This window comes from Suncus etruscus, chromosome 9 (genome assembly GCF_024139225.1).
Source record: "Suncus etruscus isolate mSunEtr1 chromosome 9, mSunEtr1.pri.cur, whole genome shotgun sequence".
In the NCBI taxonomy this organism is placed as follows: domain Eukaryota; kingdom Metazoa; phylum Chordata; class Mammalia; order Eulipotyphla; family Soricidae; genus Suncus; species Suncus etruscus.
In genome coordinates this window covers 52,838,973-52,862,809 of record NC_064856.1, presented here as the reverse complement: position 1 = coordinate 52,862,809, position 23,837 = coordinate 52,838,973, and the positions used below count along the sequence as shown (strand labels likewise).

Sequence of the window (23,837 nt, the reverse complement as noted above, 5' to 3'; positions counted from 1 at the left end):
TAGATACCAAGAAAGAAAATCACTAGGAATTGAGTTTTTCTTTGACCCAAACTTTTCTTGAAAAGTCTAAATAGTGTTATCTATAGAGATTGAATCAGATATTTCTCCACCAACAATGAATGAGTGCTTTTTCCCAGCAACCCCACCAGAAATAGTGAAGAAATGTCCAAAATATTCTCTGAAATCAGGATGAAATTCTATATTGGCAGTGTTGCTCTTAAATTTCTACAATCTTATTTTTGGAGGCATTCTCAAAGATGTCTATGCAGCAGAAACAGAGGAAACTATTGCATGAAGCTGTTGCCATCTGATATGAGCCTTCAACTTTTGTTTTATTCTATATCTATTCTTTATAATTAATACTCTCCCCCATTGCTCATATGAAAGACTGTCTTTGTTTGTAGGAAGTCAAAGTTTTGGAAAGGGGAAATCTGGTTAAGCTGGTGCCCTGAGCTTCTATTGTGATGTTATCAGAACCTCTTTCTGTGATCCACATAATCTTCCATTTTACACACAAGAAAGTAACTTTACATTTATTATCACTTGACATGTTAAAGTATCCAAGCCACAAAATTGATGATGAAAATTTACTTGAAAACTATTTAAAAGTTTACAAAACTTTATTTTTTAGCACCCAATGTCTGACCAACAAATAAGCAAATTTGTAGAAACTAAAAGTTAACTGTGGTGGTACTTAAATTGTACATCCCTGTGGTTACAAAAGAAAGAATAATTTATGCTTGCTAAAGAAATGCAATTATTAATTATAATTTTGGGCCAGAGTATTTGAACTATGCAAAGACTTATGTAACTTAATTAAGGCATGCCTGGTGACTCATACACTCTGGTATAGACCCCAACTGAGTAATTTGGGTATACCTTAAAAGATAAATGGGGGTAAAAATGAAGAAATAAGTCTTATAATGGAGCTTTTCTCAACAGTCATGCCTCTGCTGATAAGGCATCCTAGATTATTTACTACAATTAAAAAAAGAACTAATTGAGAAAACAATCAAATGCACAAAACATTCAGCTGGAAGTGATGTCTTTCTATGAGGGAATCTATCATTTCAAATTTATTAAACTGAGACTTCCTTAAAGTCTTTCTTAACTGTTATGTATTTCCTAGAATTCTATGAAAATTTGATAATTAATTTTTCTTTTGAAATTATATCCTATGTCATACCATAGAAGTCCTTTAGATTAGATAATCTAAACCCAAATTGTGCTAGTAAATTATACCCATATGGTTCTGGTTGGGCTTAGATAAATAACAAACCTAAAGTTCTTGGCCCAGTTTTTTTGTAGGAGGAGTTATTCATAGCAATGCTTAATGGCTTGACCCTATAGTTCTGTGAAGAGAGAGATGCATGCAGTGCTGAGGATTGAATTCAGGACCTTGAACTGACTAGGTATATATACTCTCACTTGAGCTATCTTTCCAGAACGTTGCCTTTTTTTTTTTCCTGTCATTGGGTGCCACCCAGTAGTGCTCAGGGGTTACTCCTGGCTCTAAGCTCAGAAATCGTTCCTGACAGGCTTGGGGGACCATATGGGGTGCCGAGATTCGAACCACCGTCCTTCTGCATACAAGGCAAATGCCCTACTTCCAGGCTATTTCCTTGGCCCCTACATTGCCTATTTTTAAGAAAAAATAGAGACCTATATACAAAACAAAGAAAATTAAGATACTTTCATATTTAATGACTTGTTTCTACAATACACATTTTAATAAAGTGATCTTAGAATAATGTAGCTTCTGCTATCTCTTACTGTAAAATGATGTAAACATTATAGTAAGTAAATACAAATGTCAAACAAAACCAATTTAATAAAGATACTGTAACTTGAATTCTTTATCACAAATATTAATTTTTAATTAATATAAAATCAGTAAATAAAAACTTAATAGTTAAATTCGTGTTGTTAATAATAGTGATTTAAAAGTGGTTTTGGAACTATAAATAGTAATTACATTTATCATGTAAGGGACAAAACACATTTCTTGAAGTGAAAAAAAAACAAACATGCTTTGTATAGTAACTAAAAGCCCATGTTACTCAAAGCAAAATTATTGAGTCAATGAGGAAGAACAATTTTGAGGACATCTCCAGTGGAATGAGGTAATAATGAACATACCTGTTTCTAAATTTACCAAAGAATTTTTTATATTTTTTGTAAAATATGCATATCAATTTTCAAGTATACATTCAGAATTCTTCTCTATTATAGGTTTCACAAATTGTCCTAAATGGAAATAAAGATCTATGCTTTCCAGAAGCAAACACTCATAGAAGAATAAAAGTTTAAAAACAAGAGTTCCAGTCTCCTGGATACCTTTATGCTCAAGCATGCTTATGTCTAACAATGCCTGCTTGGTACCTACTTCTTTCTGGCTCACTGGCATCCCAGACCTGGAATCCCTACATATCTGGCTTTCCATACCTTTCAGTTCTATGTATTTCGTTGCTGTAGTGGGAAATTTAACCATTTTGGCAGTGGTAAAGGTGGAACGCAGCCTGCACCAGCCCATGTACTTCTTCCTATGTATGTTGGCTATCATTGACTTGGTCCTGTCAACATCTACCATGCCCAAATTGTTATCGATCTTCTGGTTTGGTGCCCACAATATCGACCCGGATGCTTGCTTAGCCCAGATGTTTTTTGTTCACTGTTTTGCCACTGTTGAGTCAGGCATCTTTCTTGCCATGGCTTATGATCGCTATGTGGCCATCTGTAACCCACTTCGTCACACCACAGTGCTCACCAATGCTGTAGTGACTCAGTTGGGCCTGGCTGCCCTCCTTCGAGGAGTAATCTACATTGGACCCTTACCTCTGCTGATTCGCCTGCGGTTGCCCCTCTACCGAACTCAAGTTATTGCACATTCTTATTGTGAGCACATGGCAGTGGTCACCTTGGCATGCGGTAACACAAAAGTTAATAACTTGTATGGAATGGGAATTGGTTTTCTGGTACTGATTCTAGATTCTTTAGCCATTGCTGCCTCCTATGTGATGATTTTCAGAGCTGTAATGGGGTTGGCTACTCCTGAAGCCAGGCTTAAAACTCTAGGGACTTGTGGTTCTCACATATGTGCAATTCTTGTTTTCTATATTCCCATTGCTGTTTCTTCTTTAACACACCGCTTTGGCCATCATGTGCCTCCTCATATTCATATCCTTTTAGCTAACTTCTACCTCCTCATCCCACCCATCCTCAACCCAGTTGTCTATGCCGTCCGCACTAAACAGATTAGAGAGAGGCTTCTCCACATTCTTAAATTAGGGGCTCCTTCAAAATAATTGCTGTGAAACCCCAGAATATCTAAATACTTAATGCATTTGACTTTCCCAGAACATTTTCTGGATTTATTAAGAACTATGCAATAATTTGCCTCAAATGCAGAAATAAGAGAATGCTCAAGTATATCCTATTTTTAGGATATCCTATTTTAGGATTATGTATTTTTTTAAAAGGGGGAAATGGGAAATAAAGGGTTAGATTTTTTTTATACAATACCCCTTTCTTGTTTATGTCTACAAAATTTTGTATATACTTATTTTTTATTTGGGGGCCATACCCAGTGATGCTCAGGGCTCACTGTGCTCAATAATCACTCCTAGTAAGTTGTAAGACTATATGACTATATGTGGTAACAGGGATACAACCCAGCTAGGCCACATGCAAAGCAAATACTCTGACCTCTGTACTATTACTCTGGTACCCTACTTTTTAGCATTTTTGGTAAATATTTCTAGTTCTTTTATTCCCTCCACCCCATATTTCTAGTTCTGATAAACATATTTTACAACTTCTAGAAGAAAAACATTATACTTACTGGCATAACACATATGCTGTCTTTATAAAGTTTTAAATTCAGCTTTGTTAAACTTTCTGAAAAAGTTTCTATTGAGAATAGACACATTACTGAAAAATACTAATCTGATATGACTTTAACTTCTATGTAAGTCTCATTTAAAATCCTCAATCAAACCTTATTTTAAAATAAAGGAACAAAACATTCCATATTTCTTCCTAATAATAAAATTAACTGGGGATAGATAATTCTTACACTTGTTCTTGAATAATTCTCCCTATCATAGAAGCCCTGAAATGATCTATATGAAAGTAGCAGTTACAATGAATATGACAGATGAAAGATAACCATTATATTGAAAAGATTAAGAGAATAATTGGGTAAAGGCAATGATAATAGAGACCTCATGGTATATTCAAAATTTGAAATAACTTCAGCTCCCTTTGATTTTATAATGTTAAGTAGAAAATGGTAAGTTTAGAATAGGAAACCTATTCAAACTAAAATGAACATGTAATTCTGAAACAGTAGAATCAAAACTAAAAGCTGATTTCTGAAACAAGATGTACAAGTTATAATTCTTCAAAGCTAAGACAAGTCATTAATTTCTCTAGGTAAAAATAATTAATCACAGCATTTGAAAATATAATTTAATTCAAAGCTGGTATAAAACTTCAGATCCTTTAAGCAACATTCAAAGGAAATACATAATATCACAAATGTTTTCTTAAATCCTTACTAGTTCTAAGTTCTTTTTTCAGCTTCCTGTTCTTACAGCAAGTTTAGATTACACTTAATAATCTTTCTTTGCTTGGGGGTGATGTGGGATTATCATTCCCTTATCTCTTTATCAGGAATCCTGGAGTCCAGTGCCAAACCCAAGTTCACTAATTATGGAACAGCCATATTCTGTTAATATAATTTCAGTGCCAAAGTTCTATCTAATTCTCTAAAGTGTTGAAAATATTCTCCAGAAATGTCAGTATGCAGAATGTATTCTGAATTATCTCTGTCCACTACCCCAGTTGTCTCATCCATAAATGTAATAATGCCAGCTCTAGACAATCACCCTTTTTTGCTTCTCTGCAGATATTTATGTCAATAGAGCTAGTTCTCCTATTCTTCCTGACTGCCCAATACCCACTCATGTAACTTAGACTATTTAGTCTATAGTAATATCCACTAAATTTTTTTATTTAAAAAAAGGTTAAATTCACCTAAACAATCCTAGTATTTTAAAATTCTTAATCAAACTCAATTGTAAAAAAACATAATCTATTTTCAGGCTTTTTCAGTGTCATCTATAATGGACTTTGTTGGAACGAAAGTAATTGGAACTTGATTGGAAGTAGGACTTGGTCCCAGTCAACTTTAATGATTTTAGTTTAATCTACTGTAGTCTAAAAACCAACCCAGACATTTTCTATTTGTCTTTCTCCACATGAGATTTTAGATTTTCATATGGGTTATAAGTTTGTCACCACTGCAATAATGTCAAAAGGTTGTGCTTTGGCCTGCCCTGTCTTCTCCACACTTATTTTGTGTTATAAGGTTCTTCTCAACATTACCTGTGAGAACTAGGGTCATTCTATTGAACTCAAAAATGTAATTCTGTGGCTAATGTCTTTGACATATGTTGTTTCTCCCTCTTGTCATCTAAACATACTTTCTGCATAGGCATGTGAATTTTTATTTTTATTTTAAATTTGTATTCTAAACCAAACTGGTTCTGGTAATGCTCTTTGACATTTGTCCCAGGCAAAGTGTCTCCAGATAAAGTAAGGAGAAACAAAGCAAATAATCAAGAATGCTTAGTGATCTTTCAGAGCAAGAGTTGGGGAGAAAAGCAAGATGCTAAACACCACAAAACAATTGTGATATTTTATTTCGATAATAAATAATTTAACATATTCTTCATGAGTGGATATAGACAGAAACAAGAATAGGGACCAAAAAGCAACTTAAGAGTTTGAAGTTTACTATTGAGAAATTTGTAGTTATTTTTTGGTTTTCAATGTGGTATAAATGACAAATAAAAACTGTATATTCAGAGATGACTTGGTGTTTTAATATGTAAATTTATTGTGAAATAACTACCTCAAACAATATACATCTCTATACATACTTACTTTTGTCTTGTCTTTAGAAAAGTAAATTTTTCATTTTACTGGATTACAATAAAGTATAAGAATAACATCCCAAAGAAGTGACTCAAGTACTCCTGAAATTAGTTTGGAAAAAATAAACACTCATGAATAGCTAAAACAACACATAGGAAAAAGAGGATAGGAGGCATCACTTTCCCCAACTTTAAATTGTACTACAAATAAATAGTCATTAAAACAACATGGTACTGGAATAAAGACAGACCCTCAGATCAGTGTAATAGACTTGAGTATTCAGAGTATATTCCCCAGACATACAATAATCTTTGATAAAGGGGCCAGAAATGCAAAATGGAGCAAGGAACATCTCTTCAACAAGTGGTGTTGGCACAACTGGTTAGCTACTTGCAAAAAAAAGCAAACTCAGATCCCCATCTAACACCATGCACAAAGGTCAAATCCAAATGGATTAAAGGCCCTGGTATCAAGCCTGAAACCATAAAGTATATAGAACAACACATAGGTAAAACACTCCATGACATTGACACTAAAGGTGTCTTCAAGGATGAAATAGCACTCTCCAAACAAGTGGAAGCAGAGATAAACAGGTGGGACTATATTAAGCTGAGTAGCTTCTGCACCTCAAAGGAAATAGTGCCTAGGATACAAAAGCCACCCACAGGATGGGGGAAACTATTCACCTGATACCCATCAGATAAGGGAATAATATCCAAAATATACAAGGTACTGACAGAACTCAACAAGAAAAAAAATCTAACCCTATCAAAAAATGGAGAGAAGAAATAAATAGACACTTCCTCAAAGAAGAAATACAAATGGCCAAAAGGCACATAAAAAATGCTCCGCATCACATCATCAGGGAGATGCAACTCAAAATAACTATGAGGTACCACCTCACACCCCAGAGATTGTTACACATCACAAAGAACAAGAACAATCAGTGTTGGCGGAAATGTGGAGAGAAAGAAACTCTTATTCACTGCTGGTGGGAATGCATTCTAGTCCAGCCTTTATGAAAAACAATATGGAGATTGTTTTAAAAGAAAACTGGAAATTGGGCTTCCATATGATCAAGCTATACCACTCCTAAGGATATATCCTAGGAACACAAAAATACAATTCAAAAATCCCTTACTCACACCTATATTCATTGCAGTGCTATTTACAATAGCCAGACTCTGGAAACAACCAAGATACCCTTCAACAGATGAATGGCTAAAAAAACTGTGGTACATATACACAATAGAATATTATGCAGCCATCAGGAGAGATGAAGTCATGAAATTTTCCTATACGTAGATGGACAGAGAAACTATTATGCTGAGTGAAATAAGTCAAAGGGAGAGAGATAGACACAGAATAGTCTCACTCATCTATAAGTTTTAAGAAATTAAAGACATTATTGTAATAATACCCAGAGACAACAGAGATAAGGGCCAGAAGGACTGACTCACAATATCAAGCTCCCCACAAATAATGGTGAGTGCAGTTAGGGAAATAACTACACTAACAGCTAGCATGACAATGTCAATGAGTGAGAGAAGTCCAACAGTATCTGCCAGAGTCCAGCCCCATGTGAATGAGCCTGAAGCAGGAGTTCCACAAGAATTAAGAAAACAAGACATCTCTAATATCTCTGGGCATTATTACAATAATGTCTATTTTTTTCTTAAAACCCATAGATGAGTGAGACTATTATGTGTTGATCTCTCTCCCTCTGACTTCTTTCACTCAGCATACTAGTTTCCATATTCATCCATGTATAGGAAAATTTCATGACTTCATCTCTCCTGATGGCTGCATAATATTCCATTGTGTATATATACCACAGTTTCAATAGAGATGAGGGCTGGAAGGACCGGCTCATGATATGAAGCTCACCACAAAGAACAATGAGTGCAGTTAGAGAAATAACTACACTAACAACTATCATGACAATGTTAATAAGTGAGAGAAGTAGAATGCTTGTCTCAAATACAGGCAAGGGGATGAGGGAAAAGGGATGGGGGGGGGGCATAGGTGATGGGAATGTTGCACTGGTGAAGAAGGGTGTTCTTTGTATGACTGAAACCCAACTATAAGCATTGTTGTAATCATGGTGCTTAAATAAATATATTATTAAAAAAAAGAAAAGAAAAGAAAACAAGACAGACATAATAAAGAAAATTGCCTGGAGGTCAGGGGCTCCCAGCTTCAAGGACTGAAAGCCCTGACTTTTCTCCACATAGGACATTTATTGTTCAGGAATAATAGAAATGGGATAAAGGACTGATAACAGACAAATTCCTATCTATTGCTAACTGAACCTAAAGGTAGGTTTAAAGGATAATAGGACATAGCTCTGGGTATAGGTGGGACATTGGGGAGAAGCTTAGCATGAACGAAGGGGCTGAAGAGTGCCCTGGAGCAAGACAAAAATAATAGATATTATAACCAGAGCTCTCTTTGAGGGAGGAGGGATGGCCCAAGGTCAAGTTCAATTAGGAAACTGTAATTATGGGAAGATGGCATCCCTCTCCAGGCAGGTGGTTCTGAAACAATGTCAGAGGAGGCATCCAACAAGCATCATTTCTGGTTTTATCTAAAGGATATAAAAACAACTTGAAAGAATTATTTGCACACATATGTTCATAGTGAAAATATGGATATACATAAATGTCTCAACACGTCTCAACAAGATGAAAAAACTGGGTATATATACTCAATAAAATAATATTGTCCTTAAATAAAGCATGAAATGTTCTAAATGAAACTGAATTTTATGCTAAGAAAACTAAGAAAGCCACAATTACTAAATGGTTTTACTCATAAAAATCTGTTAAGGGAAAATTTATGAAACTAGATGTTAGATGTTCATAATAATTCAGATAGGTGATCAGATATAGACACCTGTTAAGCTTTTCTTCACCCCCACCTTGTTGATCCTCTTGAATTTCACCTTTAGCAGGAAATCTTTGCCACAATCCACCCCCACCTTGTCTCTCTTCTCACTCTGGAATTTCACCTTGAGATGTCAATGGCCTGCTGCCCTGGTAACTATTAGCTAACACCCCTCATAAGAGAAATTCGACATATTTGGGCAAAAGAACTTCTGCTTGCCCCTTCTAAGGTTCTTGCCTTATTTGGAAAAGGACAAGTTCACCATCTGATTGGGCATTGTGTTTGAACCTGAACTAGGGTTTGGTGCATTCTACAAGCCCTACTTTCCATATCGGCCCTCCTCCTAAAGATCCTTAAAACTATAAAAGACATTTCCCTAGATTGTCCAGGGCTTCAGGTTTCAGTCCCCATGGCAAGGCCTGCTCCCCAGCTAGCTGAGATCAATAAACCTGTTTGCTTTTGCATTCTCTGAAGATTCATTGTCTTTATTTGAGGCTGTAGTCTTTCATGGACCCTTAACAAAATATAAAGAAATCCTTGGGGCCAGAGATTTTGCACAGCGGTAGGCAATTGCCTTGCACACAGTCAACCCAGGACAGACAGTGATTCGAATCCTAGCATCCCATATGGTCCCCAGTGCCTGCCAAGAGCGATTTCTGAGCCTAGAGTCAGGAATAACCCCTGAGCACCACCTGATGTGACACAAAAACAAGAAGAAGGAGGAAGAGGATAGGAGGCAAGAAACTTCATAAATGGATTATCAACTTTAAAATAGTTCATCGTTTGCTATATATTACTTAGTTTTCCTTGACATTGGAGTTGAGTCACAGAAGAGTGGAGTTTGTCCACAGAACAATATAAAAGAATGTTTTATCTATGTTTTATTTAAAGTATTTTATGGATTCAAGTTTAAAATTTAATTATTTTATATATTTTGAGTTAACGTTTGTTCTGTTTTACCAGTACCATTTGACTGGTAAAGGAATGTGATCCAATTTTAATCACATTGATCATTGTGAGAAAATGCACATATATCTGAGGAATTGTCTGCAAATTCTGGAACACATTTCATTATTCTGGGTGCCCCATTTTATCATAATATTACACTTATGATTAATAAATGTAGTTTTACAGAATAGCCTAAAGTCAGAAAATGCAAGATCTCCTACTTTCTTTTTTCTCCAGGTTGCTATGAACAGTTCAGGGAGTTTGTGGTTGGTTACATACACAGTTTAGCAATGGCTATTCTATATCCTTGAAGCATACAATTGGAATTTATAAATTTATTTAATCAGTCCATTAGCATGTAGCATTTTTTCATCTGTGTATAAGCATTTTACCTTCTTCATTTCTACATTAGAATTAGAAGAACAATCCTATTTGTTTGCATCTTTAAGTATTTATAAATACAAAGACTACAATAGTCAATATTCAAAAACAAGCCTCCACTATTTGTTCATTATGTCTCATTTTAAGTGGAGTCTTTAATCTTTCCATAGAAAATGCTTTCTTTTCAGAGTTGGATCTCTTTTATTTGATAAAGGTATATTTTAGTATCGTGTGTGTGTGTGTGTGTGTGTGTGTGTGTGTGTGTGTGATTTTGGCCCACACCCCGAAGTACTCACTTAATTGGCTTTGCGTACAGGAAAGACTCTTGCCTCTATTATTTCCAGACCTTTTTTTGTATTTATCACCCCTTCGTTTCTCTTTTTTTTTTTTTTTTTTTTTTGGTTTTTGGTTTTTGGGCCACACCCATTTGATGCTCAGCAATTACTCCTGGCTAAGCACTCAGAAATCTCCCCTGGCTTGGGGGGATCATATGGGATGCCAGGGGATCGAATCACGGTCCTTCCTTGGCTAGTGCTTGCAAGGCAGACACCTTACCTCTACTGCCACCTCACCAGCCCCTCATTTCTCTTTCTATGATGCTTTTATTTCTGTAATTTTTTTTTTTTTTATTTTTCAGGCCACACCCGTTTGATGCTCAGGGGTTACTCCTGGCTAAGCGCTCAGAAATTGCCCCTGGCTCGGGGGGACCATATGGGATGCTGGGGGATCAAACTGCAGTCCTTCCTTGGCTAGCACTTGCAAGGCAGACACCTTACCTCTAGTGCCACCTCCCCGGCCCCTATTTCTGTAATTTAAAGCCAGTAGCCCACCTTTGCTAATTACCATTTCCTGAACATGTTATTCTATATACCAAGAATATTCCGTATTTATTTAACTTAGCCCTTCTGACTTAGTTCACTTAACCTAAGATTTTCCAATTCCATTCTTGTTGCAGCAAATTGCGTGATTTCTTCATTCCTGTGGCTAAGTAGTATTCCATTGTGGACAAATACCACAGCTTCATTATCCATTTTCTTCTGTCCTTGGGAACAAACGTTGTTTCTATAACTTACAAACAACAATCTAGTTAGTGCTACAATGAATATTGTATCTTTTTTAATGTATCTTTTTAAATAAATGTTTTTGCATGTATCTTTTTAAATAAATGTTTTTGCACCTGTGGGTAGATGTCAAGCAGAAGGATCACAAAGTCATATGGTAGGTCTAATCTTAGTTACATGAACTGCTGGTTGGAATATTTAGCTCAGCCTGTATGAAAGTTACTTTCATTCCTAACAGCACAGGTTTATCATTAGGTATTCAGTTCTAAACCTTTGGTCTGATAGTCTATATTTATAATATACTCCTTATGATGCTGTTTTGATTATTATGGTTTTAGTTTCAAAACAAGAAATACAATACATATCGTTTTTAATTACTAAAAATAATCACTGATAAAATTTGTATTGAACCATAAAGCACCTGAATAACTGAATTCATTCTAAGTCCTTGAAGAATATCATAAGACTTTTGATGAGGATTATATTAAACATGTACAATGATTTAAGTAAGATACCATTTCTCAAACATAAATATTAATATGTACAATTTATTTATTTTAATCTATACTATTTAAGCTAAAGAAATAAAATTTTAAATATTTGAACAAGATATTAAATACAATAGAAAATTCACTCAAGTGAAATTTTACTGGAAAAAATACTGAAAACTAAATGGAAGCCATTAGATAACCAAAGCAAAAGAGAATAAAATAAAAAGAAAAATAATGAAAAACATTAGTTATATACATTGGTTAATCTATTATGTTAATTTTTTATTTGAGGCCACATCCTGCAGTTCTCAAGGGCTACTTCTGCCTCTGTGCTTGGGTTTTTTGCAGTGCTTGAGATACATGTAGTACCAAGGATATGAATTAGGTCCTTCTGCATATGCAGCACATGCTCTGTCCCATGTCAAGGTCATTACCCACATAGACAATATAAGAAAAGTTGAGGCCATATAGCTCATGTAAATATTAGCACTTTTGTTTAGCATCAATTAAAGATTTTTAAGACACATACTTATTTTTTATATTTTGGTTTGGGGCCATACCTAGCAGTAGTGTGTATTCCTAATTTTGTGCTTGTGACCCTCTCACATTGTTCAGGGGACCTTTTGCAGTGATGCAGATTCAAACCAGGATTGTAACCATGACAATTGCATACAAGACAAGTACTTGACCTCCTTACTATCTCTCAGGCTTCTGATATAATATTTCAATGCTTAAATTTGAAACTAAATATGCTTTAAGTATTTATAAATAATTTGTTTTAAATTATAACTGAGAATAGAGAACAGTTCCGTGTATGCACTCCCTAGGGTAATTTTGTTTGTCCTTGGGGGCTTGCTTGAGGCAAATATATAAAATCTAAGCTCCCTGCCACAATTACTCTTAGGAGTCCTGCTGTAACACATATCATTTTAGCTTATAAGAGTTCTATTTGAAGTGGAAGCCATGACTAAATTACTTTTGCTCTGAGGTAAGATATACCCCTAAACAGATATTACGAGGCAGCAGCTGGACAAAACTCTTAATAACCTGTAAAAATACTTGTTACCTTTTTTCAGGTTACCTTTAACCTTTAAAAATACTACTTACCTTTTTTAAATTCCATATTCTGTGATACGTTATTGATATTTTGAATACAGTGGGAAATGGTTCATATTTTTTAAATAATGAGGGGCTAGAGATATAGTACAGTGGGTACAAGTATCTTGTACTTTGTTGCCATGAGTTCAATTGCAGGTATCCCATAAGTGTCCCAAGCACTGCCAGGAGTAATTCCTGAGCACAGATACAGGAGCAACCCCTGATCCTGATCATTGTCAAGTATGGCTCAAAAACAAGCAAAATAATTTTTAAATTAAAAATAAATAATAAAAATACCTTTAGAGTATAAGAAATGTTTTCCTTCATTGATTTTTCACCTTTTATGAGCCAAAGCTTGATTTGTAGTTTAACAGAAATACCATAGCTATTATTGTGATCCAAAGATGTACTAAGAGGTAAATTCTGCTATCATGATGGAGTGTGTTAAGTCTAAATTTAAGGGGTTCTTTAGTAGGATCTGGGGCCAATATAGTGAGAGCATGTTCTCATATTTACTGACTACTGTAAACATCAAAGCTATTTAATCCAGTCATGATTTCCTTACTCTGATCATCAATCATTTCCCCCCAGTGCTTTTTTGGGTTGTTCTATTCAATTTTGAGTGCTGCTTTGTTTTACTAAATTATGAAAATACACAACTAAAAATATGCTAGTTAAAGCACAGAAATTGGGAGATTGGTAAAAGTAATCATATGTCACAGTGTGAGTCTCATAGATGGAATCATATTAGATTCCTTGTAAAAGCAAGAACAAGATTAATTTAGGATGCTAAGAAGTACCTTTATTCTGGGCACATCTAATCTGAAGTACATATCTCCCTTAAAGTTAGTCTTAATCCTCTTGTTTTTCTGCTGAAGATATTTGTATCAAGATTGCCTAATATATTAGAATACTAAGGCCTTTGAGTTCTCTATTGCTATTTTTTTATTTTGACTGAAGTTCATTACACAGAATTATTTATGGTATATAGTGACAATGAATGAAGGGCATTTCCACCACCAACGTTGTCCTCCCTTCACTGCTGTTCCCAGCATGTCTCCCACATATCCCTCCTTTACCCCCCCAGAATCCTAGTGCAACTGGTCTCCACCTTACAGCTTGTTATAGGTTGGGTATCTATTCTGTTTGGTGTCCAAGTCTGGTCATTTTTTATTTACACTACATGTTCATATGACTGGTCCTGAAGTAATGCAATTACTAATTATATACATATATATGTCATTTTACAGATCTGTGGCAATTCATTTTTAAAAATAAATTGCTGGTTTAAAAGGAAATTCATATCAGTCTTGATATAGTTTTAGATATAGTTTTGGTATACAAAGTTGCCATCTGCAGATATTTTGTTAGTTGTACTTTTATCAATAATGTGTGAAAGTCACTTTTTTTACAGCCTCCCAAATACTGTGTTAGCAATCTTTTGGGTGTTTTGTTATTTAATAGGTAAGAAACAGTATCAATCTATAGTTTTATTTATGTAAATTAAGTTGACATATTTTAACTCTTTTAAGAGCAATCAGAGTTTTCTCTGAAATGAACTGTCTCTGGGTTTTTTTGCTCAGATTCAGTTTTTATTAATTTATTAATTTATAATTATTGGAAATTTAATCTTTATATAGAAGGTCAATAAATAGTCTTTATAACCTGTCATTTTTCTTTCAACTTTGCAAATAGTATTTTTGTCACACACAGTCTTTTATGTTTATGTGGTCAAATTATTCAGTATGAGTCTTTGTCATTCTGATAGAAATTCTATCTATAGTGGTATTGCTTCATGTTTTGATTTTAGTGAGTTTAGAATAGAAATATTCTCTATAATAACTGATTCATTTTTATAAGATGGTACTCAACTGCATTTCATAATCTATTCACAAACCTTGTTTAGAAGCCTTGAGTCAAAGTCAGGAAATCAACGTCAGCCTAAAAACCTAGTACAATAATTCGTATGTAAGATTCCTATAAGTATTGATACCTATATGAAAAACCTATAGTCGTATGCAGCATTATACAGATAAAGCCATTCTTTGGCATATCTGGGAGGAATTTGTTGAGAAAAACAAGGCTACATTTTAAATAAGCATATTTGAGACACTAAGATTTAAGGTTTACTAATATTAAAATGCTTGAATGTCAAAAAAAATTCCTAATATAAAATCACTTTGTGAAAATCTTCATGAAATATTTGAAAAGCTTCATAAACAATGGATACATGTAACTTGGTTTAACAAACAAAATTTAAATTTAACTCTTCTGTATATCCCACAAGCGCCATAAGAAATTGAGGTTTCTCACTCTACCTATTGTTATTAAACTAAATTATTAGAAATGAGTTCATATATAAATCTGCCTTTTTTATTAGATTAGTACCAAATTTTTTATTTCATTTTGTTTTGTTTAATTATGTAAGATTCAACTCTGATTTGAGCTTAAGATATTATTTTGGCAACAAATAAATTGTGTTCATTTTTATTTATTTATTTATTTTTATCTTGGTTTTTGAGTCACACCCAGGGGTGCCCACGGCTGACTCCTGACTCTGGGCTCAGAAATCCCTACTGGCAGGTTTGGGGGACTATACAGGATGTCAGTATCAAACCTGGTTTAGTCCTGGATCAGTTATGTGCAAGACAAATGTTCTATCTGCTCTGCTATTGCTTTGGCCCTTCATATTTATTTTTATGAAAGTCCTGACATCTCAGTGGCAAAAAATTAGGTAGGTACCCAATGAGTTGATGAAATTTAAAAAAAAATCTTTGAATGTAATCTTAATTTTTCTTTCTTTGAGCATAGATAAAGGAGTTCCATGGCTATGTTTAACCACACCAGCATTAGTCACACTGTCTTCCGCTTACTCGGCATCCCTGGCCTTGAGGATCAGCACAAATGGATTTCCATCCCTTTCTTTATATCCTATGTCATTTCTGTAATTGGAAATAGCCTTCTCATCTTTATTATCCTCACAAAGAGAAGTCTCCATGAGCCCATGTACCTCTTCCTCTGCATGCTCTCTGGAACAGATGTTGTCCTCTCAACTTGCATTGTACCCCAGGCCTTGGCCATCTTCTGGTTCGATGCTGGGGAGCTCTCTCTTGATCGTTGTATTTCTCAGGTATTCTTCCTCTCTTCCACTTTTGTGTATGAGTCAGGGATCTTACTAGTGATGGCTATTGACCGCTACATTGCCATATGCTACCCACTGAGATACACCACTATTCTTACGCATGCGCTAATTGGAAAAATTGCTGTGGTCATCTTTCTGAGAAGTTACGGTACTATATTTCCCATAATATTTCTTCTGAGAAGACTGAATTTCTGCAAAAGTAATATTCTCCCAAATACTGCATGTAAGCATATTGTCTTGGCCCGTGTTTCCTGTAATGACATCCGAGTAAATGTCTGGTATGGTTTTTTTGTCCTAATGTCAACTTTGATTGTAGATGTTATCTTAATTTTTATTTCTTACGTTCTGATTCTCCGTGCTGTCTTCCACATTCCATCTAAAGATGCTCGCCACAAAGCTCTCAACACATGTGGTTCCCACGTTTGTGTTATCTTTCTCTTTTATGCACCTGCCATCTTCTCTGTCCTTACTCAGAGGTTTGGACGTCATATCTCACCCCATATTAATGTCCTACTGGCTAATATCTATATTCTGGCTCCACCTATGCTGAACCCTATCATTTATGGGATCAAGACAAAACAGATCTGGGATCAAGTGGTTTATATATTCTCTTTGAAACAAAAATGAATATAATGATAGAAGTTAACATACTTTTCTCAATAATCCTTTCCATACTAGAGGTAAGATTTATCATTGGAATGTGGGAATATACAGCTGAGACACTATTTTAGTAACTAAAGGTGTTGGTATCTATTTTTCTCTTTGGGCCACATTTGCAGTGCTTTGAAAATACTCCCAACTGTAGGGTTTGGGGACCACATTATAAATAGGATAGAACCTGAGCTTCTCCCATTCAAATAAATATGCTCAGGCTATTTTTCTCGCCCAAGTGTTCATTTTTCTAATCAGGGTAGGAAAGTCTAGCCAACAACCATCTAAGACCTGAAAACCCATTTTGATCTGGCTGTGATAGGTGATGGATGAGATACTAATGCTCCCTGTAGACTCCATATTGCCTTGTTTGCTTATATTCACTGACTCATGTACCATAAATATCCAAGTGGCTATTGTCAGGGTGGAAAAAAGGTTCACACCCCTGCATATACACCAATAACATTGAGACAGTTTTGCTTCTCCTGTGCCTGTCTGTGGTTCTGAATACCTGAAGGTCTCCTCAGAGGCCTAGGGAGCGCACCCCCAAAAAACTGCATTTTGAAGCTGCCCAGTGAGTAAAACTCTGGCTGTGGGTCGCTGTCCAATAAGCTGAGCTCTCTGGCCTGCGGAGGCTCCGTCCAGCTGTGCCTTTGTTCACTCTGAGACAGTTTTGGTTCTTGTTTTTTCCAAAACCTCTGCTCAGTCATTAGTAAGATTTAAGTTACTTAAAGTGACTTGATATAGCTATCAAATCTTGAATAAAAATACAAAGCATTCTAAAACACAAGACTTCTTATTGGAACAATATGAAATGGAACTAGTATCTCATTTTAGAATATAACAGAAAAATATACTTTCAGAAACTAGCTAAATTAGAGCTGTGCATATTTATACTTGATATGAATATTTCTTTGCAGTTATTCTTATTGCCATTATTACAATATCCCATCTTATATATGAAATATATACATATGTAACATTTATATATATAAATGTATATATATACATTTATATATAATTATAGTTTATTTCATGGAACACAAAATGGAACAAAAATCTATGTTCGTGGCACTTTCATTTACATTGTTAATAACAAGAAAATAAATATATTAAATAATACAATATTTGGCTAATACGCATTAAATTTTTTATATATCAACATATTCATCAGTAAAGATATAAGCCCACAGTATGCATTTCTTAGTATGTGGTCTAATTTATTTTACATGATGCAATATTGCCCTATATGTTTGTAGGTAATTCGAGAAATTTTATATATTAATGGATATTTAACTCAGATCTTTCAACACACATGTTCATCAAATATTTGGTAAGAATTTTAGTTGAATTGTCTATTATATATCATGTAATTTATGCTCAAGTAAAAACAAGTTTTAGATATAAAATTAATACCCAACTTCACTGCCTTATAGATGATTTTGATATTGCAATTATATTTGGGAATGATTATTTGTCACTTACCATCATAAAAAACTTTTGACTTTTTAAATATTTCATACCACTATATTAGATATATAAATAGCCAAGCTATAGATTATATATAACTATATATATTATATAGCAAATATAATTGAGAGTATTTGATACCTGTTTTTAAGTAATATTCTTCTATGTATGGATTCAAGAGAGAAATTATCTCAGGTTTTGTTTGTCAGATATATTTGCCTTTTAATATTGTCTTCACTTTTCTGAAAAGTTCTGGAAAAAATTACAGTTAACTGAAAATTCTAAAGCAGTTAATTAACATTTTCTACCACCATGTTGTCTTTAGATATTTAAAATTCACTTTATTTTTCACTATTCTTCCTTAATATACTGTGCCCATGTATGTTTTTCTCATATAAACTTCTTGGCATGTAGAAACTCCAACATTGAGAAAAATCCCATAAGCTTTGGAAAATTTTCTTCTTGAACATGATTTCTGTCTGTCTCATGTTCTTGTTCATCTCAGCATTTTAGTTAATAATTTATATATTAATGATTTAAATAATCCAATACTATTTGCGTGTTTCCATTAGGTTCTCCAAGTTTAACAACTAAAGTTTTCAATAGTAATTATTGGGCATTTTCTTTATTTCCTATTATTATATCTAGCTAAAAAATTATCTCTTCATTCTTTTGAAGAACCAGCTCCTAATTTTATTGACTCTGAATTACTTTCTTTTCTTAAATCCCAAAAATAGTATAAAGGAAAGAAAAACTAGAGCAGAAATCAATATAGAAATCATCTGTTGGGCCAGAGAGATAGCACAGTGGTAGGGCATTTGCCTTGCATGCAGCTGATTCAGGACCGAAGGCGGTTCAAATACTGGCAGCCCATATGGTCCCCCGTGCCCTTCAGGGGCGACTTCTGAGCCCAAAGCCAGGAATAACCCCTGAGCACCACCAGGTGTGACCCAAAAACAAAAACAAAAACAAAAAAAATCATCTGTTGTTCCTTCTCCAGTTAAGATTCGTGTTTAGGTGGCTGATTTCCTCACTGTGGCATGCTGTTGTTTTCTTTAGCTATTTCAATTCTATTTTTATGAATTTTTTTCATACTCTGAATTCTTTGTGTTTACTGAAGTCTTCTTCCAGTGGTTTTATAATTTCCATTATTATTTCATGTAATGCTAATTTGATGTCCCCCTTGAAGTGATTGGAGAGTTGTTCTCTAACTGTAGCCCTGTATTGCTATAAATTTCCCTCTTTGGAACACAACAAAGGCTGTACTTAGATTTTTTTTTTTTTTTTTTTTTTTTTTTGGTTTTTGGGTCACACCCGGCGGTGCTCAGGGGTTATTCCTGGCTCCATGCTCAGAAATTGCTCCTGGCAGGCACGGGGGACCATATGGGACGCCGGGATTTGAACTGATGACCTTCTGCATGAAAGGCAAACGCCTTACCTCCATGCTATCTCTCCGGCCCCTGTACTTAGATTTTTTTAATTTCTTCATTCTCATTAGTTTCAAGTATCTTTTAATTTCTTTCTTGATTTCATCTTGAATGCTGGCCAAACCACTATTAAATAATTGGATCAACATGTTAGAAATTAACTATAGAAAGATGGGGGAGAAACTCTATTTTCATATCATTGTGGTCTGAGTGGGTGCCTGATATGTTTTCTATATTTGTTAATTAAGTTTTTTTTTTTTTTTGGTTTTTGGGCCACACCCGTTTGACGCTCAGGGGTTACTCCTGGCTATGCGCTCAGAAATTACCCCTGGCTTGGGGGACCATATGGGACACCGGGGGATCGAACCTCGGTCCATTCGCTTGCAAGGCAGACACCTAACCTGTAGCACCACCTTCCCGGCCCCAGTAGCGCCACCTTCCCGGCCCCTAATTAAGTATTTTAACTATATCTAGTATATGATCTTACCTGAAGAATGTTTCCTATGCACTAGCAAAGAATTTGTTTTTGTCTTTTGGGGAATGAAGGGCACAATATGTGTCAGTTAATCCCAATTTTTAGCCCTAATATTTACTAATATATTCTGCCTAGTGGAATGTTAAAATATATCCATGGTTAAAAATACATTGAAGGAAATACAATAGCAGTGGGATACTTCATTAGTTTGTGAATAGACACCTTATAAACTTTGACTCTTCATTTGTTGTATATATGTTGATAAGAGTTAGTATAGCTTGATCTGTTGTCCTTTAACCAGTTTCCAAGCCTGTTTATACTTTTTTCAAGTTAAAAGCTATTTTGTCTTATATAAGTATGGCTAATACAGCTGAGTTTTGTTGGTGGTATTGTTGTTGTTGCTGCTGTTTTTGTCTATCAATTGCTTATATGATTAGAGGGAGACTTCTGCCCAGACAAAATTGAGACTATAAAGGCTGAAGTGGAAAATAGAGTGTGGTGAGGGTAAAATAAAACAGCCCTGTGCTTCTGATTGTCAGAGTACTGGGAAAAACACAGAGGGCAGATTCCCAGGTTCCCTTAGTGCGCCTAATTGGATTTAGAGTTGGCTGCCTCAGGTCTCTATGGTGGGGTGTGGATATGGTGTGAAGAGGGTCCCTGAGAGTTTGGGGGCTAGGAACAGTCTCTTTAATCCATTTTGAAGTGACTTTTGTGCATGGTATGAGAAGGGTAACTAACTCAATTTTCTATAAACCTCTTTTCCAGTCTTTTATCTTTCTAGTTTTTTATCGTTTAGATAAATTTATTTGATTATTTTTAAATGTTCTCTTTAGATAAGAACCGTTTTCTTTACAATTTAACTTAATTCTGAATACCACATGAAAATAAAATGTTTGAAAAAATAACAAATGAGAGTTCAGAATACTAGTCAGGCCGTCTCACCCAGGATATAATATAAATTAGCCTCTAAAATGACTCATTGCAGAGAGAGGGATAGAAATAGAATGATCACACTTATTTTTATTATATATAAATAAGAGACAGTTTGGTAATAATATCCAAAAACAATAGAGACAAGAAGGACCATTCTTTGGTAAGAAATAGTGGAGTGCAGTTAAGGCGAGAAAGGACTACTGTGACAATATTAGTTGCAAATGATCACTCTGGAAAGAATTTTGTGAGGATAGGAGATAAAATGATATGCATGACATTCCTTCACTAAAATTATTGCAAGCCACCCTGTCTAAAAGAAAGAGAGAATGAGAGAGAGAGAGAGAGAGAGAGAGAGAGAGAGAGAGAGAGAGAGAGAGAGAGAGGAAGAAGAAGAGAAAGAGAAAGAGAAAAAGGAAGAGGAAATAATGTCTGCCCCAGAGACAGGCAGGGAAGAGGACAGGGGCAGGGCAGGAGGGAAACTGGAAACAATGGTGGTGGGAAATGTGCACTGGATAAGAGTATTGTACATTATATGACTGAAACTCAATCACGAGCAGCTTTGTAACTGTGTAACTTATGGTGATTCTATTAGAATTTATTTATAAAAAATAAAACATCAAAGAAAAAATAATGGTTCATTGGGGAAAATAATGGTTCAAGGGAAAAAATACCTATGAATTTGGAGACTTCCAAGACACTTGCTACATACGGTGAGTTGCACTAGATGTTTGGAACTAAACCAAGTTTTGACATTTTTGTTTTTGTCCTGACCATTTGAAACTATTTTTTGTTTTGTTTTGTTTTGTTTTGTTTTGTTATTTGTGCCACACCTGGTGACGCTCAGGAGTTACTCCTGGCTATGAGCTCAGAAATCACTCCTTGAGTGGGGGGCTATATTGGAACATCGAGGGTGATCGTACCGAGGTCTGTTCTAGGTCAGCACTTGCAAGACATAAACGTCCTACCCCTTAAGTCCCGCTCCATCCCAGACCATTCGAAACTCTGATGACTTCTCATTCCCTCATAAATTTTTTGCTGATTCTGCAAATGTATTCAGGATTCATCTTGACTCAGGCAAATAAAGAGTGAAAAGTATTTGATAATTGTCGTCCTGCTTTTGAATGGTCGTCCTTTCTCTCAAAAATAACAAGCGTACTTAATCTATTGTCCCCCCCAGTTTTTTGATTAATATCTTTATTTAAACACCTTGATTACAAATATGATTATAGTTGGGTTTCGGTCATCTAAAGAACACTTCCCTTCACCAGTGCAACATTCCCATCATCCCCTTTTTAGAAAAGATTCTAAACCCCTCCTAGTAATCTATGTTTACCTTTTTAAGAGAAAAAGTGGCCTTAATCTACTGCCCTGCTGGATCATTTCAGAGTCCCACGGGAGGGACAGACACATCCTTAGTCTTTGTTCTTTCCTTAGTTCTCTAATGGTATCACACAACTTTTGCATTTGTATTTTTCTAGTTACCATAATGGAAACATAATGCTTTGTTTGTTGTTTCTTAATGTTATACTTTGATATTCATCTAATTTGGAATTTTAAGGATATTCCAACTTGTATTAACACACATATTATATAGTATACATTCATAACATAAATATTACATGTAATAGAAAATATGACAAAATGAGATTATTTTTACTTTTATAGTATCAAGATATAAATAACACAAATAAACCAACTGAACTCAATTATTTACTTTCAGAAAATATTATTTTTTATTATAGCAACAAGAAAAAATACATAACCTCAAAAATCCCTAATTCTATGTACTTTGTAAGGTTATGAGTTTAAATAATATAAATTTCCAACTTTTACTCTAAGAGGACTAATAGAGTGACATCTAGTCATTTCTCATATTTGTTAATACCTAAAATGTTAACTAATAATTTATTGCATTCATATTTTAATGTGATTTTAAATTATATATGTTATATCATAGAATCTGCATTACATGGTCAAAAGTGAATTTGTGTTTTTAAATGAGCAATGGTCATTTAAACAACTGAAAATGGAGATAGAGGGTGAACAGGATGCTTCCTTGAATTCTGGGGAGGTATCAGAGAAAAATGATGTCCTTGAAACAAAGATTTTTTTCAAGAATCAAACAGGGTAGAAAAAGGAAAAATTAAATCTTTATATTATAATTTTTGTGCATTTGTCTGTCTCATATATTCCTATTTATTTTGTTTTATACACTGCATTACTCCACAGCCATACTGCTCCAACCCTGACTCTTTCATTTCTTTATTCCAGTCTTAACTTTTCTAAGTCTTTAATACTCTCTTCCTATACTTCTATAGTATCAGATAAGTATCAGTCCTAAAGTTCTATTTTCAGTAAAAATATTATGACCAATTAGTCTGATTAATTCCCTTCTTAGGCATATGCAGATTTGTTTTGCTTTGTTTGGGGGCCACACCAGGTGATACTCAGGGATTACTCCTAGCTCTACACCTAGTAATTACTCAAAAGGTCCTCAGGAGATTATATGAAGATATCTTATCAAAGACCACCTAGAATACCATTGCTACCATCTTAATACAAGTTGAATTTCTTGGTAGACTTCACTGATTCATTTGTTTGACTTTACAGTGGGATAATTTGACCATTAAATTCATATATGAATTGGGCTATGTATTGTCATTAATCACTATTTTATTCTTCTGTGGATTCTAACCTTGTAGGATTATTTTGATAGCTAAGCATAGTCATGGGTACTTCATGTAAGGTCATACCCAGTTCTGTTCTGGGCATACTTCTGGCTTTGTCCTCAGGGTTCATCTTTGTTTGTTTGTTTTTTATGTTTTTTTGTCTTGGGGTCACACCCGGCAGTGCTCAGGGGTTACTCCTAGCTCTATGCTCAGAAATCTCCCCTGGCAGGCTCAGGGGACAATATGGGATGCTGGGATTTGAACC

At 34.8% G+C, this 23,837-nt stretch overlaps 2 protein-coding genes across 2 annotated transcripts; both read left to right on the top strand.

The window, feature by feature from the left end:
* The first annotated feature begins 2,351 nt into the window (after positions 1 to 2,351).
* LOC126018210 (olfactory receptor 52M1-like) lies at positions 2,352 to 3,305 on the top strand. Its single transcript, XM_049780355.1, has one exon. It carries the CDS (start codon positions 2,352 to 2,354, stop codon positions 3,303 to 3,305), a length of 954 nt encoding a protein of 317 aa, XP_049636312.1.
* Positions 3,306 to 15,629: 12,324 nt separating this feature from the next.
* LOC126018244 (olfactory receptor 52B4-like) lies at positions 15,630 to 16,574 on the top strand. The gene has a single exon (XM_049780387.1). It carries the CDS (start codon positions 15,630 to 15,632, stop codon positions 16,572 to 16,574), a length of 945 nt encoding a protein of 314 aa, XP_049636344.1.
* Positions 16,575 to 23,837: the final 7,263 nt, after the last annotated feature.